The 14,328-nt window shown below is 36.6% G+C and overlaps 1 protein-coding gene across 5 annotated transcripts in view; it reads left to right on the top strand.

The window, feature by feature from the left end:
* The first annotated feature begins 8 nt into the window (after window positions 1-8).
* The window catches only part of SGCE (sarcoglycan epsilon), a 62,664-nt gene continuing 48,344 nt past the window's right edge, over window positions 9-14,328 (top strand). For 4 of the 5 annotated variants that reach the window (XM_016160866.2, XM_016160867.2, XM_036230361.1 and 1 more), the window contains exon 1: window positions 9-228. In XM_016160866.2, coding sequence (XP_016016352.1) covers window positions 120-228 — 109 coding nt within the window. In that variant the 5' untranslated portion in view covers window positions 9-119. The remainder of the gene's footprint in view (window positions 229-14,328) is intronic. The other variant, XM_036230359.1, reaches the window with a different exon arrangement.

The raw sequence follows: 14,328 nt of genomic DNA, 5'->3' as shown, positions 1-14,328 counted from the left end.
AGGGAGTACGGGATTAAGGAGGGGGTGCAGGATGCTGATGCTGAGCTGGCCAAGCTGGGAGGAAAGAAGAAAGAGAGGGGAGGGGAGAATCGAGGACAGCCGGCCTAGCCAGGCCAAGAATGCAATTACCCCGGTGGTGGGAGCTGGGCGACCCTTGTGCTTGGACAAGACTGGGTTGGGGGGCACGCAAGATGAACCCCGCAACCATTGGCACCTTCTTGCTGACAGGTTAGTGACCAGCGCGCGACGGGAGGTCCGGGGGCCAACAGGCCGACGCCTCCCCATCCCCCACCAGATTTTGGGTATTCAGGTGCATTTTATGGGCGTCATTCCCTCTTGCTGCCAGGGTCCCCCCGCTGCACCCCTCTTATAGGACGCCCCGCACCCCGTCTCTGGGCCCTGTTCATTGCTCCGGAGGCTTGACCCCCCCCCGGCCTTTTCTTTTTCTTTGCGCCCCCCGCGGGCCCCTCCCTGCCCAGAGATCACTGAAATTCCATCTCCAATTTCCATTCACCCCCCCCCCCCCGCCATTTCCAGCCCTCTGGTGGACCTCTCCCGATCCCTGCAGCAAAGAGCTGGGGGTCGTAGTTCATTTTTTTCTGGAGGGGTCCGTTACTCCGCGCATGGGGTTCTGCAGCCTCGGCCCGGAGGCGAGCCATAGGAAATGGGTGTCAGGCTGCGGCCCCTTCTACACAAACACATCTTTTTTTTTTCTTGAATTGGATCGGGAGAGAACACGCAAATGCATTTGAAACATTCAATTTCCCCCTCTTACTAAGCGCATTTCTCGGCGTAGGAAATCTTGGTTTTTCTTAGGTTTTCAGGATCAGGGAAGCAGAGTCATAAAATGCTGGAGCTGAACTAGCGTTCAGGTTAGGGTTAACCCCGGCTGGGGGCCAGAGACGCTACAAACGTGACCATTTGCCCCACCAAGGGCACTATTTCGAGAAAGCAAAAACAATTAAAAACAGCTGTGGATGCCTTCAATGTGCTCAGCGGCCTTCAGAGTCTCGCAGGCACAGCCTTTTGGTGGTGATTACGAGGTTTTCACAGAGACCTAGTTCTCCCTGCTACATTAGATTTTTTAAATCTTGTAGAGTGAATGAATACATTTAGTCACGGCAACCACATGTTTAATACTTTAAAGCGTGTTGCCGAGATTCGGCCTCATATCTTTGTGTGTACCTCTTTACATAAACATTTTACATTACAGAAAATTACAATGAGTTAACAAGACTCAAAATATTGACGAGGAAGGATGCTTTAAAAAAAAAAAAAGAAAGAAAAAGAAAAGCCTTAATACAGATCTTCCTTTTTAATACCTCAGTGTGTTAGGCATGAGAAAACGCACAATCGATTATCTGAGTAAAAGAAGTTTAAGTTAAAATGAAAAACCAAATTGTCTACAACTGAGTGAAGTTCCTGAAACACCAAGGAGGCACATTTGTATTTGAAGAATAAAATTGAACATATTTTAGTAACATTGCTACAGATTATTTTATATGTAGATGATAAATAAGAATTTGACTCATTATAGATGACAGGTTGACAAGGATCATACGTAAAGCAAAACTTTCTAGGAATAAAAACTGTAGCACTTTTGCTGAGATTTTACTTATTTATCAGAAATAAAATGTTGGCCATTAGATATATATAGGAGTGGAAAATATTTTCCTAGTAATTTGGGGGAACACGATTATACTTTTTAGAAGAACTCTTTAATCTTTAGAATGTGCATCCTTTTCTGCAAGACAGAGTAATATCAGGATTTCTTATGTTTGCCAGAGTACTGTTATTGCGACTGCGGTACTGTCAAATTCTTAGCTTTTATTTAAATCCAGAAAAGTTACTTAACCTAGTTGTTAACTCAGATATCCTTTTCTAAAAAGTGAGATTAAAGACCAGCATAGATGGTAGGGAAAAATTAGTTTAAAAATTTATCTCAAGACTTTTAAAGTATGAACAAGTTTGAATCGATTTGATTTTTTCAAAATGTTACAGGATTTATTTTGGTTAAAAAAAACCTTTAGTATTTTTATCATAATAAGAGTAATTTCTGTTGTACAAAATTCAGGGGAGAAAACTGCAGAAAACTGGAAAAAAATCAAGAAGAAAATCAAGATCACCTGTAACCACTTTATTCTAAGATAACTCCAATAAACATTATGGAATTCACTTTTCCAGACTTCTTCTATGCCTATCTACGTACCTAACTAATATATATTTTTCATAGTGATGTAAATGTGTAATTTATAAAAATTAAAAATGGGCACATATTAATTTTTCTCCACTATTTTTTTCAAGGAGTTTTAACCGCCAAATAATATTACACTTTCAGAGACTTTTAAAAAAGGAAAAAATATTCATTATTCTAAAATTAAAAATTTAAATGAGCATTAGTACCTATGTACTTAAAAGCAGAGAACTGAAAATTTTGTCTGATCTCACTATTCTAACATACATAGTTATCATTTTGATATATTTCCCTGTGGTTTTTATTCCTCTACATATATAATAATTTTTACTTTGCCTTAGAAATAGAATTTTCTATGAAAAAAAAACATTAGTAGATAAGCAATTTTGATAGAACTTATTTAAAACAACAATATTAAAAATGAAAACAAAATACAAGGTTAATAGACAAATACTTTAGATAACATTTTTGTGTTATCTAAAGCAACAAAGCAACATTAAAAAACACCCCCAAAATTAATAATTTTAAACACATTTTTGACATTTAGTATTGTAAGTGAATTTTGGATTTCCTCGGATATTTGTTCCCAGTGTTGACTATTTCTTACCCATTTTGCACAAGATTACATGTAAAGCAAAAAGAGTTGCTAATGTGCATTATCTGTTCTATCAAACAGTACATGGGCATTGTTTTGGATATTTTAATCCATCTTAATGAGAATTTGCTGTGGATCTATGAACCTCTTGATTTACCACCTGTATTTAAGTAGTGGGTAAATTCTATTTCAAAACAAAGTGGAATTTTCATTTGTTAAATGATAATTGCACTTTCTAGTCGGTCATTTTATCTATTTTAAATGACAGTTTGCTATAGATCTGTGAACCTGCTGATTTACTGCACAGATTTGGCTTAACTTTTAGTATGATGGAGGATATTTATTTCTAAGCAAAACAAAATTTTCAGTAGTCAGATATTACCTGTACTTAGTATCTGATCATTTTATCCACTAACTATAAGAGTTTGCCATAAATCTAAAAGCTTCATATATTTAGCTTCTGGTATGCTGGACAAATTGTTTTCTGAGCAAAGTGGAATTTTCACTTGTCTCTGATGAATAAAACCGGTGAGAGACAACCTCAAAGAAATAAGGATAACATGTATGTATAAAGTTTCTAAAACTGGTTTTCCACTGATGAAAACCGTGCTCAAGCCAAAATGCTGAAACAGTAAAGAAACTCTGATATGTTAAAAAAAAATTCTCAAATTGTTTGGAAATCTAAAAAGTACATTTGTAGATCACACTTCCTCCAAAATAGCTAGCCACTTTGTTTCTTTTTCATTTTTACTAGCTGACCACCCTTACTCTATCTGACCCCATAAAACTTAGCCTCAGTTCTGAACACCAAAGTGCAAATTATATTGCTGATTCTACTTTCAGTGTAAACAGGACTCTAGGTAAATAGATGATATATGGGTTTATGTGTCCACTAGAAATTCTTGGGCTGGAGCTCTATTTTAGTACAGAACTTCGCAAAAATATTAGCATAATGATTTTGTTTTTCTTTCCATCCTTTCCAACCTCTCAGCAAAGACAGAGACAGACATGCCAGATAGACACACAGACAACACACACACACACACACACACAACTCTTTTTCTAAACTTAAGGATCCAGTTTTCTAGTTTGCCATCTCCCTGATATCCAGAAATATTAAGCCAAAAGCAACAATGAAAAATTAAAAAACAAACAAACAAACAAAAAACAAACAAAAAAAGCTGGTTTTTCTAAGAATCAACAAGTCTTTTCAAATGACTATTTTTTTGATGCGGTTTTCAGATTGGTAAGATCAGATAAAGTCTCAGTGCTCTTAAAGCTCTTCACATGAACTGCCTCCAAGCAAAATTTTCTCTAAGCAAAACTCTAGGTGTCTTCAATTTTTAAAACAATGTAACTATAGAAAAGACAGTATTGAATTAAAAGCAATCTCCGCAGCCTGACACTAGAACAAACATTTTTATAGATGCTCCTTCCCTTCTAGTCTTTGTTCTGTATGTATATATATTCTTACATGACTCTAATTTTAATATATGTATTTTTTCACACTTTATTTTGGAATATATGTGCATCTTTTTACTGCAGCATGTGTCAAGGCTTTAGAATGCTCTTGTATGTGACATGGTATGTAGACTAGCAAGATTGCTTTGTGAGTGTGAGACCGACTGAAGCAGTACCTGCCAGGTGTGCGGGTTACTGTGTTTGGGTTCGGAGTAGTTAGTGCCCAGTGAAAGATCACAAGCCTTTGCCTTGGTTCTTCTCTTTTACAAAATTTTTATGAATGACTCTGATGAAGTTATAGGACTTTGCTTTAAAATCCATGGATGACTTGGAAAGGGATAACTGTTACAAATAGATAACAGAATTTCGTGTTAACATGGTTTAAAATAAGCTGCACTACCATGCAAAAAGATACTTTATAGTAGTAAATGCATCATAATTCATTGATGTATAAAATAAGGAAGCGACTTTATGTGGTGGCAGTTTTTGAGGAAAAAGGTTAATATGAACCAGCGGCATAATGTGGCTGCAAAAAATAAAATCAAATTTAGATCCTGATAATAGTATAGTGTCCGTATGTCACAGAAATTAATAGTACCCTACTCTAATTAACTACATCTGTATATTGTGTCCATTTCTGGTTGTCACATTTAAAGAGAGATGTTGACAAATTAGACAACTTCCAGAACGGTCCGTGGGGATGGAGAGGGGTCTGGCGAGCCTGTCATAGGAGGTATCCTCAAAGGGTCTGAAAATGTGTAGTAAAAGTAGACATAAACTCTTCTGTTTGCTTCAGTAAGCATCAGTGGGTGAAGGGTAGGGATGGATTTCAACCCTCTAACAGTGTAGCTCAGCAAGGGAATCAACTTAACACCTTCACTTGGCCTATTCTTTTAAAATGTTAGAAATATTTACCTTTTTTACAATGAATATTTAATTTGAAAGCCATGATAACATTTTAGAAAAGGACAGCAAAGATGCTTATAATAGAAACATTTTATTTTTTCCAATAAATTATCTGAAAAGAATAGTCCTTTGTGTTTCAAGTTGATCTCTTACAACTTGAAAACAGCCACATTCCTTCCTCCCCTCTCATTCCATTTTATACATGAAAATTTGGGAAGAGAATTAAAAGACTTTTTTTTGTTTGTTTTTCCTGCAAAGCATGCTGGCCTTCACTTGCTTCCTAGAGTTGTTCCTTCCCTGATGCTTCTGGCTTGCTGGGAGAAGGCTTTTGCAGAGTGGTGACGGACACTGGGGGCACCCAGGGTTAAGGGGATCAGGTCGTTGCTGGTTTCTGGTCCAGGGCAGCTCAGCCATCCACTGGTGGAGCCTCTTATCCAGGGGAAATGTGGGGTAGTTCTTCCTTCTACTGTCTGTTCCCCCGCCCCCACACACACCTTATATATCCTTGCAATACTTAAAATGTCTTGCTTTACAACAGAAAGTAGTTTCCATCAAAAGTAGTTTCTGACATTGTGCTCTTTTAATTTCTCTCCATTTGAGGTTAATGTGGTTTCTGACTACCTCAGGGCCACATTCTTAGCGTCTCAAACATGTCTTGGAGCAGATTTTTCTTTTCTGTTCATCTGCCTATTGATCATTTATTCTGATTACCATATCACTTTGAAAATGTAATGGCTCAAAATTTATTTGTGGAGTATGCACACAGGACCTCACTTCCGAAGAGTGATAACCTATAATGCATGACTCCACGGAATTAATTTTTATGCCCTGGAGCCTTGAAAACTTAAGGGGGCCTCCAGTGCAGGATGTGAAGAAAGAAAAGAACATTCTTCACATCTCTTTTAGCCAACTTTTTCCTGCTGCTTTCACTGCTGCCTCTCCCTTCCATACCCAGAACTTTTAACCTCTACTCAAATGGTTAGGTCGGAAATATGGTCTCTGTAACTCTATGCGAAGTGTGTACTTTTAATGTTGAACAAGGTTCTCCTTATTTTCTATATCTTTTATACAAGTGCTGTGCACTTTTGTAAGACTAATAATGCACAGGGCAACTTCTGATGGCTCACTTCCCAGCTGTTGAAGATGCCACCGGCAGTCCTGGGCTGAGCTCCTATTTCTGAGAGAGAAACGCTCAAAGATAAGCTTCTGGCTTGGCACTGCTGGCTCACCTGATCCGCAGGCGGCTACTTGAAATTCCTTGAATGCAACGCTTGCTTGGTTGGTATATAATCCCAATGTTTAAATTCTAAAACTTCAAGAATTTATTTCTGCAAACAAATATGAAGCTTCAGAACACAAGTTGCTGGCATAATTAGTAATGCTGTAGTGTCAAAAAAAAAATATGTTAGTACAGCTGAAATGTTTTCTTCTTGAGTCACTTTGTAAAATTTTTTTTTGTTTATCTTCATCTAAGAAATTTTATGCAATATTGGTGCAATAGCAATTTAAATGTTTAATTACTTACGATGCACTAATCTTTAGCACATTTCACTTTCTACTTAATTGCCTCAGACTAATCAGACTTTTAGAATAGATCTTTGGCATTCTGTACCACGGGAATCGCTAGAGCATCTGTTGTGACATGGAAGGAAGACTTTTCTGACAAATGAAGCCGCTCCTTTCAAAAATGTTAAGAGTTAGGCAGCTCTGGTGTAAATTCTTTCCCATTCTTTAGCTTTTCACTCATTCATCTGGTCACCACTTTGATTATTATGGAGATTTGGGGTTCACTGGGAATTTGAAAGAAAAGATCACAGTTAATTTTCCTATAATAGTTAAAGCGAAATATTTTAGTTCCCAGTTTCTTCAGCAAAGGGCAAAGAAGAAAAGTTAGTCTTTTACCTTAGAATGCAGAAGAAAAGAAAAATATAGCCCAAGGTTTTTGTTTTGTTTTGCTTTGTTTGTTTTTTACTCAGGACATCGGTGTTTCTTGCCGTTAGGTAAAATGACATTGGCTTTTCTCTCATGAAATAGTTAATCAGTGTAGCACTTTTAACATCTTTTATTTTCTGTAGTTATAGAGTCGATTTCAGTCAAAGACTAGTACTGCAGAAATGGAAACGGAACAGTTTGCTACATGTGCTTATCAGAATTTGAAATGCATGTTTTTTGTCTAGCCCTTTTACTTCTAGGGGTTTAGTGTACAAGTATACTCGTGAACGCACTCAAAGATAAAAGCATAAAGTTATTTATTTAGTATTGATATTAATTATGAAAAACAAAAAATAGTGGTCATCTTTACTAACTAATAATTCTTTTATTCATCTTTTTTAAATGTGACTGGATTTGCAACTCTATATGAGTTGCCGGGGAATACATGGTCCCAACCATTATGGAACTTTTACATCATTGGGGTTGACAAAGATTAATCAAATAATCACACATATAAATGTGCCCTTAGAACTATGATAAGTGCTACAAACACTACTAGAATTTCTAAGTAGGAGATTTAGCCAGACAGGGGGATTAAGGAAAGCTTCTTTGAGCAAGTACTCAGAGCCGAAGGATGAGTAAATGTTAGTGAGGTGAAGAAGAAAGATATATTTGAGGTAAAAGGAAGAAGTCTGTAGAGGCCCCGGGGCAAGTTAACATGACAAATAGAAGGTGCTGGAAGAAGTCCAATGAGGTTGGAGCTGATAGAGAAGGGGGAGCGCAATATGAAAGGAGGCTAGATAAGGTGAGGGAAGTATTTTGCAGGACCTGTTAGACCACTTTAAAGAAGTCTTTTTCCTAAAACCTATGGGAAGTCTTGGGAGGGCTTTAAGCAGGAGTGATCAGATTCACATTTCAAAAAGAGCACTTTTGCTGCTTTGTGAAGAAAAGTTTGGAAGAGTCAGAAAAGATTGTAGCAGACCACCTCAAAGGCTACCATAATCGTCATCCAGGATAGAGATGATGACCTCCTGGGCTAGGGTGGTAATGGGGAGATGCAGATAGGAGGGTCATTTTGAGGTATAAACAAGAATGGGTAGTGGATTAAGTTGGGGTAGAGATAGGCAGGAAGAGATGTCAAAAATGATTTATAGATATCTGTCATATTCATGAGAATGAGAGGTGGTGCCATTCACAGGATGATAAATGCCAGATGAGGACCAGACTTTAAGGGAAAGATAAGAAATCCCAGTTTGGACAGGCTGAATTTGAGATGACAGTAAAAAATTATGATTGAGCCACACAACATAAAGCCATGGAATCTTAAAACATGATATCCAAGCATGCTCAAGAGATATGCTAAGTGAAAAATATGTGATCACATTTTGTAAAAAAGACTATGGTGTGTTTATTTGTATATGTGTACAAACATGTTCGTGTGTGCATAGAATATGGAAAGATGCAAAAACTACTAAGAGTTAATACTGCAGGTAGCGACATTGGTGGGATGACAATAGCTACTGGAAAGGGAACTTTTATATTTTATACCCTACTAGTTATACTATTTGAATTGTAATAAGAATGTGTGGCTTTTTTAAAAAAGAAAATTAATGACAGTTTCAAATAAACACCCAATAGAAGAGTATTTCTTTTTTAAAGTTTTTTTTTTTTTAATTGGAAACTCCTGTAAGCATTATTTTATTTTTTATTTGGAACAATTTTTTTCTACAGCTTTACTTCACTAACCCAGTAGCTTTTACACTTTACCTTTTAATCCTTTTCCACTAGATTGCACCATTACAGTAGGTTTCACATAGTCTACATACTATTTTGTATTCTGCCTTTCACTAATTTTATCAATTTCAAAACAGCCCAATGTTTTGCTGATGAGGACATTAAATTGTAATGGTGCCCATAACAACTGCATGTATTACGTATTCAGTATTCATTTTGATAAGGGTCCCACTGATGCTCCATATTCATCTAATATTTCCAAGATAGAACACAGACAGTACCGTTCCCGGGCATCAGAAACCCATACTGGATATGCCATGGCTGGGCGTTTTGAGCAAAGGAGTAAAACTACCCAGAAAAGTGGACCGAGGGAACCCTCCCTTCTCCAGTAACCATTCTATGCACCAACTCTTCTTTTTTTTAATTGACATTAATTTCCCCCCAGCTTCGATATGTGTAATGCAAAGTTGTATCTTGTGCCCATATAGTTTTGCTTTTGTTGCATTATTTCCACAGACTAAATACCTGAGTTTATGAGAGTCAGAGGGTACAGATTTGCTTCTTATTATATCTGGCTTTCCTCAAAAGGGTTAAACTGCAGCTCTCACTCAGTACGCCTTAGCCAGTGCTGAATGAAGATTTACTAAAAGTACCATCTTAGCCCTCTAAAAGCCCTGTAGTGTTTGGGATGGTTAGAGACCCTGGGCTGTTGCCTTTGCTCTGAGCAGCCTCCAGCATTTGTTCCACACAGCCACAGAAATATTGTCATTTTTCAAGTGTCTCATGTCTGTGAGGAAAAAAGAAAGTACCATATTCTATAATGTTGGCCATAGTAACAATGAATTCTTTCATTTGAACAGTTATTAAAAAAAAATCACATTTAAAGAAATTAAAATTTTCATATTAGTTGAAGATTAATAGTAGCTCACATTTTTTGAGAACATCATTATGTGCTAAGCATTCTTCTAAGGGCTTCAAATGTATTATCTCATTTAATACTCACATGCCTATAAATTGGGCACTATTTTGTCCCTACCAAATGAGAAAACAGAGACACTAAATAACTGGCCCAGTGGACAAAAATTGGGATTTGAATCTAGACACTCTATCTCCAGAGACTTATTAAACACTACCTTTCTGTACTACAATTTTATTTCACTCTAGAGTCTAATGTCTTCCCTGGCTTGTGGGAAAATTATAAAATTCTAATAATTTTTAATTGTATTAAATAATTACTTTTATGTTATGTCTTGCCAGGCTTTTCTGTTTCAACAAAGCTTGGAGGTTTCTTATTCTGGCATTCTTGCTTTACAGTCTCACTGTGACACTTCTCTTAGGAATATCTTTTCCTGACTGCCTTCAGAGGCTGGGGTGGATGGTCCTCCCCAGCAAAGTCTTTTTTCTCCATAGGTTCCAACTAATTTTTTAGCCTTCTTCTTTTAATGAATTGTATATATGTGTGTAGATGTATATAGTGCAGATGTATATAGTACATGGAATTAATTTCCATGGGCATTGCCTCATTGCTAGCCATTTCTAATCCAGCAGTCAGGGGAAACTTTTTTTTTCTGGAAAGAAAAATAAATTAAAGATGACATACTAGTAATAATACTAACATTTCAAATTACATTAAAATATATAGTTTACAAATTGCTTTTCCATTTAACCATTTGGAGGTTGTTGACGGGTAAATGACACGGACTTTGGAGTCAGCCAAGAAATGGGTTCAAAATGCAACTCTGCCACTTATTGACCATATAACCTGGAGTAAGCAACATAAATTCCTGAGACTTCTTATCTTCATTGCAAAATGGAACTAATAATACCCACCGCACAAAACTGATAACATAAGGATTAAATTAGTTAATATGTATAGCACCCTTAGCATAGGGCCTCAGCTTAGCACAAAAAACACAGTAGCTAATCATAATGTCAACTAACACTTTTCTGGGAGAGGAAAATATAAAAACCATATATTAATATGAGACAATTTAAAAAATATTACAGATAGTTACATAAAGGAAGGGAAGAGAAAATGTTGAGGACAGGCGACCAACATAGTGACATAAGGAATGGTGAGAAAAGGGAAGAAATGTGGGGGACATAAATTGTATATCCTGTTTATGAAAACAAAGTCTGTGTCCTCTTCTAGTAAAATATGAAAAGAGTCGAAGCAGCGAACAGAGAAAGACTTGACAGTTTGATTCTAAGGTGACCGTGTTAATCAGATTAAATTTCGTTTGCCATATCCTGCTGTTTACTTGGACAGTGATGTTGGAGTGAGTTATTATTTATTATTTCTATTCCTTGATATTCTGATTAGCTCATCAGCAATCAGTCGCTATTCACAGTTCTTCAATTGCTTTTATGAAGCAGCAGACTCCTCCTCCCCTACTCTGCCAATTATTCAGGTTTGGGAACGAGAGATGTCTCTTCAGAGAGTGCTTGCCCCAGGCCAGATGAAATGTAGTCCTGCTGCTACAAGACTCAGAATGAATCATAGAATTTTAAGACAAACTTTAAGTATTGTGTGGTTTCTAGGGAATTTAAGGGCATGCCAGTTACCTTAGGATTAATTTGGGCTTCGATGATTTTTGAGAGGGAGCATCGAGGAATTGAACAAATTATGTGTCTTGATATGCTGGCTAATCATGTGAATGTCTCTTTAGTTCGAGCTGTGTAAATGCAATATGTGTGTTATTCTTTGCTTTTGTGTTTATGAATTAGAGCAAAACTCACATCCAAGTACAACTGTAGCATAGATTATTATGAACCTGGTGAGCACAGCAGAGTTCCTTTCAAGATTTCCGAAGATGGGCCATTATCTTCAGAAAGAGTCCAAGAACCAGTCTATACAAGTTGACTTACTCTTTTTTATGCATTGGAATTTTGAAAAGTTATGCATAACTTAAGTCATACTTTCCCATCCTAAGGGAGTTCGTTTTCACAGAAAAAAAAAATGCTATGTTTTTTCCTAGTGAAAATCAAACTTTAAAGTACTAGCTTTTTTCAGTGAGTATTTTGCATTTGTCAGTGTACAGATCACAATAATTTTTTATTCAGGAAGTTAAGTGGATCTATGATCTTGGGCAAGCCATTAAAAGCAGTTATCATATCATTGAGATTTTCCCCTCAAGGGGTGAAACTTGAATGTTTAGGCAGATACATCATCCGTGGTATTGTGTCTTTCTTGCCTTTTGTGACATTGTCTGGTGAGTATAGGCATAAAAAGTTATCATTTTATTTAGATTTATTGGACTGTGGCCTTCGGTTGTCAAATTAGGACTTTAGATGGAGCAATATGAACTTTTTTAAAAAAATGAATGTGCTCAAAGCAATGCTGTCCTTAAAATAGAGCAGTATCTGTGGAATGTGTTTAAACTACTTTACCCTGCCTCTATTTTATAATAGTTGAGGCACCAATCAGATTTATATTTTGAATTCTGTAAAAGCCAACAAATAGACTGCCTTTATCTAGGACCCAGAAAGTATGAGCAATGCTATGTTGGTTCACCTGGCAAGGTCTTGAAGTAGCGTTAAATCTTAGGCTGGCTTAGTCAGTTTCTAAAAGTCAGACTGTAAAACAAAGAAAGAAAAATTCCATGAGTTAAGTTATCTTAGTAAATCCTTTAAATCACCCATGAAATATACTATGTGTAGTTTTGTATATATAACTCTGAATAATTATTATGCCTAACATAATTTGAGAAACACTGGGCTAGAATAAAGAACAAAGGGGGTGCTGTCTGGACACTCAGCCTCTTCTTTCTTTATGGTAACTCCCCTATGGAAAAGTGGAGAAATCTGAAGAGTGCTTGTATACCTGCAGGATTTACTCCACTCTCTTTTAAGACCAAGCCTTGATCATCTTCAGACTAATAATAGAGTCATTTGGTTTTGTCGGGATTGAACTAGACAATATACATGAAAGCACCTTGCTCACGATCAGATGAACATTTAAATTTAAATCTAAATGTTTCTTGTCATTGTTCTTTGGAAAGTTGTAGAGAAGAATTTGGTTGCTTTTTCCTGTCTTTCTAGGTTGAGACTTCCTACAGTCCAGCAGTGATTTACATGTTCTCGCAAATTGGCTGCACGTGTGGGCCAGTTGGAGGTAGAAGGGGGTGAGGTTTTCAGTTCTCAGGTCAGCCCTGCATTTGGTGCATATGATGTGACTCAGTTGAATATCTTATACACCCTTGAGGTCTGTAGGTCTTCTCTTGGCCTTCTAGAGTTCAGATTTGTGTGTGAGAATCACCTGATAAAATTCTGTAATCTGTCTACCTAGACTTTCCGTGGTGGAGTCATGAATATGTGTTTTTCAATTTTTTTATTATATATTTTTGTGGGTACATGCAAATATGTATTTTTAGAGAGTTGCCCATAAGTGATTCTTATGCAGCATCTGAGGAGGGTGGGATAGTTTGCCCCAAGAGACTGTGAACATTTCTGATTCTATTTTAGCCTAAATTATTTAGGAAATTACTACTGTATTTTTCATGTAGATTTAAAAGGATATAATTTCAGTTATTAAGTGAATCAGCCATAAGATTGGTCTTTTAGTAACTATAAAATTAGTACACTTATGTTTGTGTATTTTAAAAATGGAATGCCAACCAAGTTGTTTATTTGCTTGGGGTGCTAGGGACTTTGATTTCCATTCCCAGGTATCACTGAAACAATCACTTGAGGTTTCATTTACTTGCTTGCTTGTTTGTTTTTAGCAACTTGGGTTTTGAATTGTATTCTTTTATTCACTTTCAAAGGTAACTCTGTATTTCCCATAATTTAGTGTAAGTTAAGAATTTTACTTGACATTTAGTTTGAGAAGGAAATATACATTTCATCTCTAATTTAGTAAGATGAGAAACTCTTTCAACATTAAGTTTCCTGAACCCCAACAAATGTTTCTTTTCTTGTCTTTACTTTTTCATTCATGAAGTATTTTCTTTCCTTGTTTATACTTGGTCCTACCCATTCTAATTTTGCTTGGATTGTGTCTCATTATTTATGCCCCCTTTCTTTACTCTTAGGCTCTTTCTATCTCTTTGTCTTTTCAAAAGCTTGAGAACAAAATCTTTTCCCCCCACACCGAAGTAACCAACCCTTCTCCTCACCTTGCTGCTCCTCAGTCTCTTTTTATATCTTTGCTTCTTGATCGCAGCCAGTGTTCTTGAAAGATTAACTGTGTTTGCTGCATTTACATCTTGACCTTTTGCAACTTATGCGCCTATTACCTTATTGGAACTTCACTTTGCAGGAGCCACCAGTAACTTCTCATTTTCCACATCTAGCAATCTTTCCTAAGTTCTTGTTCTCTTAGAATTTTCTGCAGTATGTGAGGGTGTTGATCATGACAACTTTTCTGTTGACATATGTGACACTTAAGTCTCAGTTGTCCAACCTCTCTGACTGCCTGTCTCCTATGCTAAGTCCTCTGTTTTTTGCTACATAAATGTATTTATTAACACAGTCTTCTGCCTTCGCTGTCCCGCCCACTTTTCAT

Source organism: Rousettus aegyptiacus, unplaced genomic scaffold (assembly GCF_014176215.1).
Source record: "Rousettus aegyptiacus isolate mRouAeg1 unplaced genomic scaffold, mRouAeg1.p scaffold_m13_p_13, whole genome shotgun sequence".
Classification (NCBI taxonomy): domain Eukaryota; kingdom Metazoa; phylum Chordata; class Mammalia; order Chiroptera; family Pteropodidae; genus Rousettus; species Rousettus aegyptiacus.
This window is presented reverse-complemented; position numbering and strand designations above follow the sequence as displayed.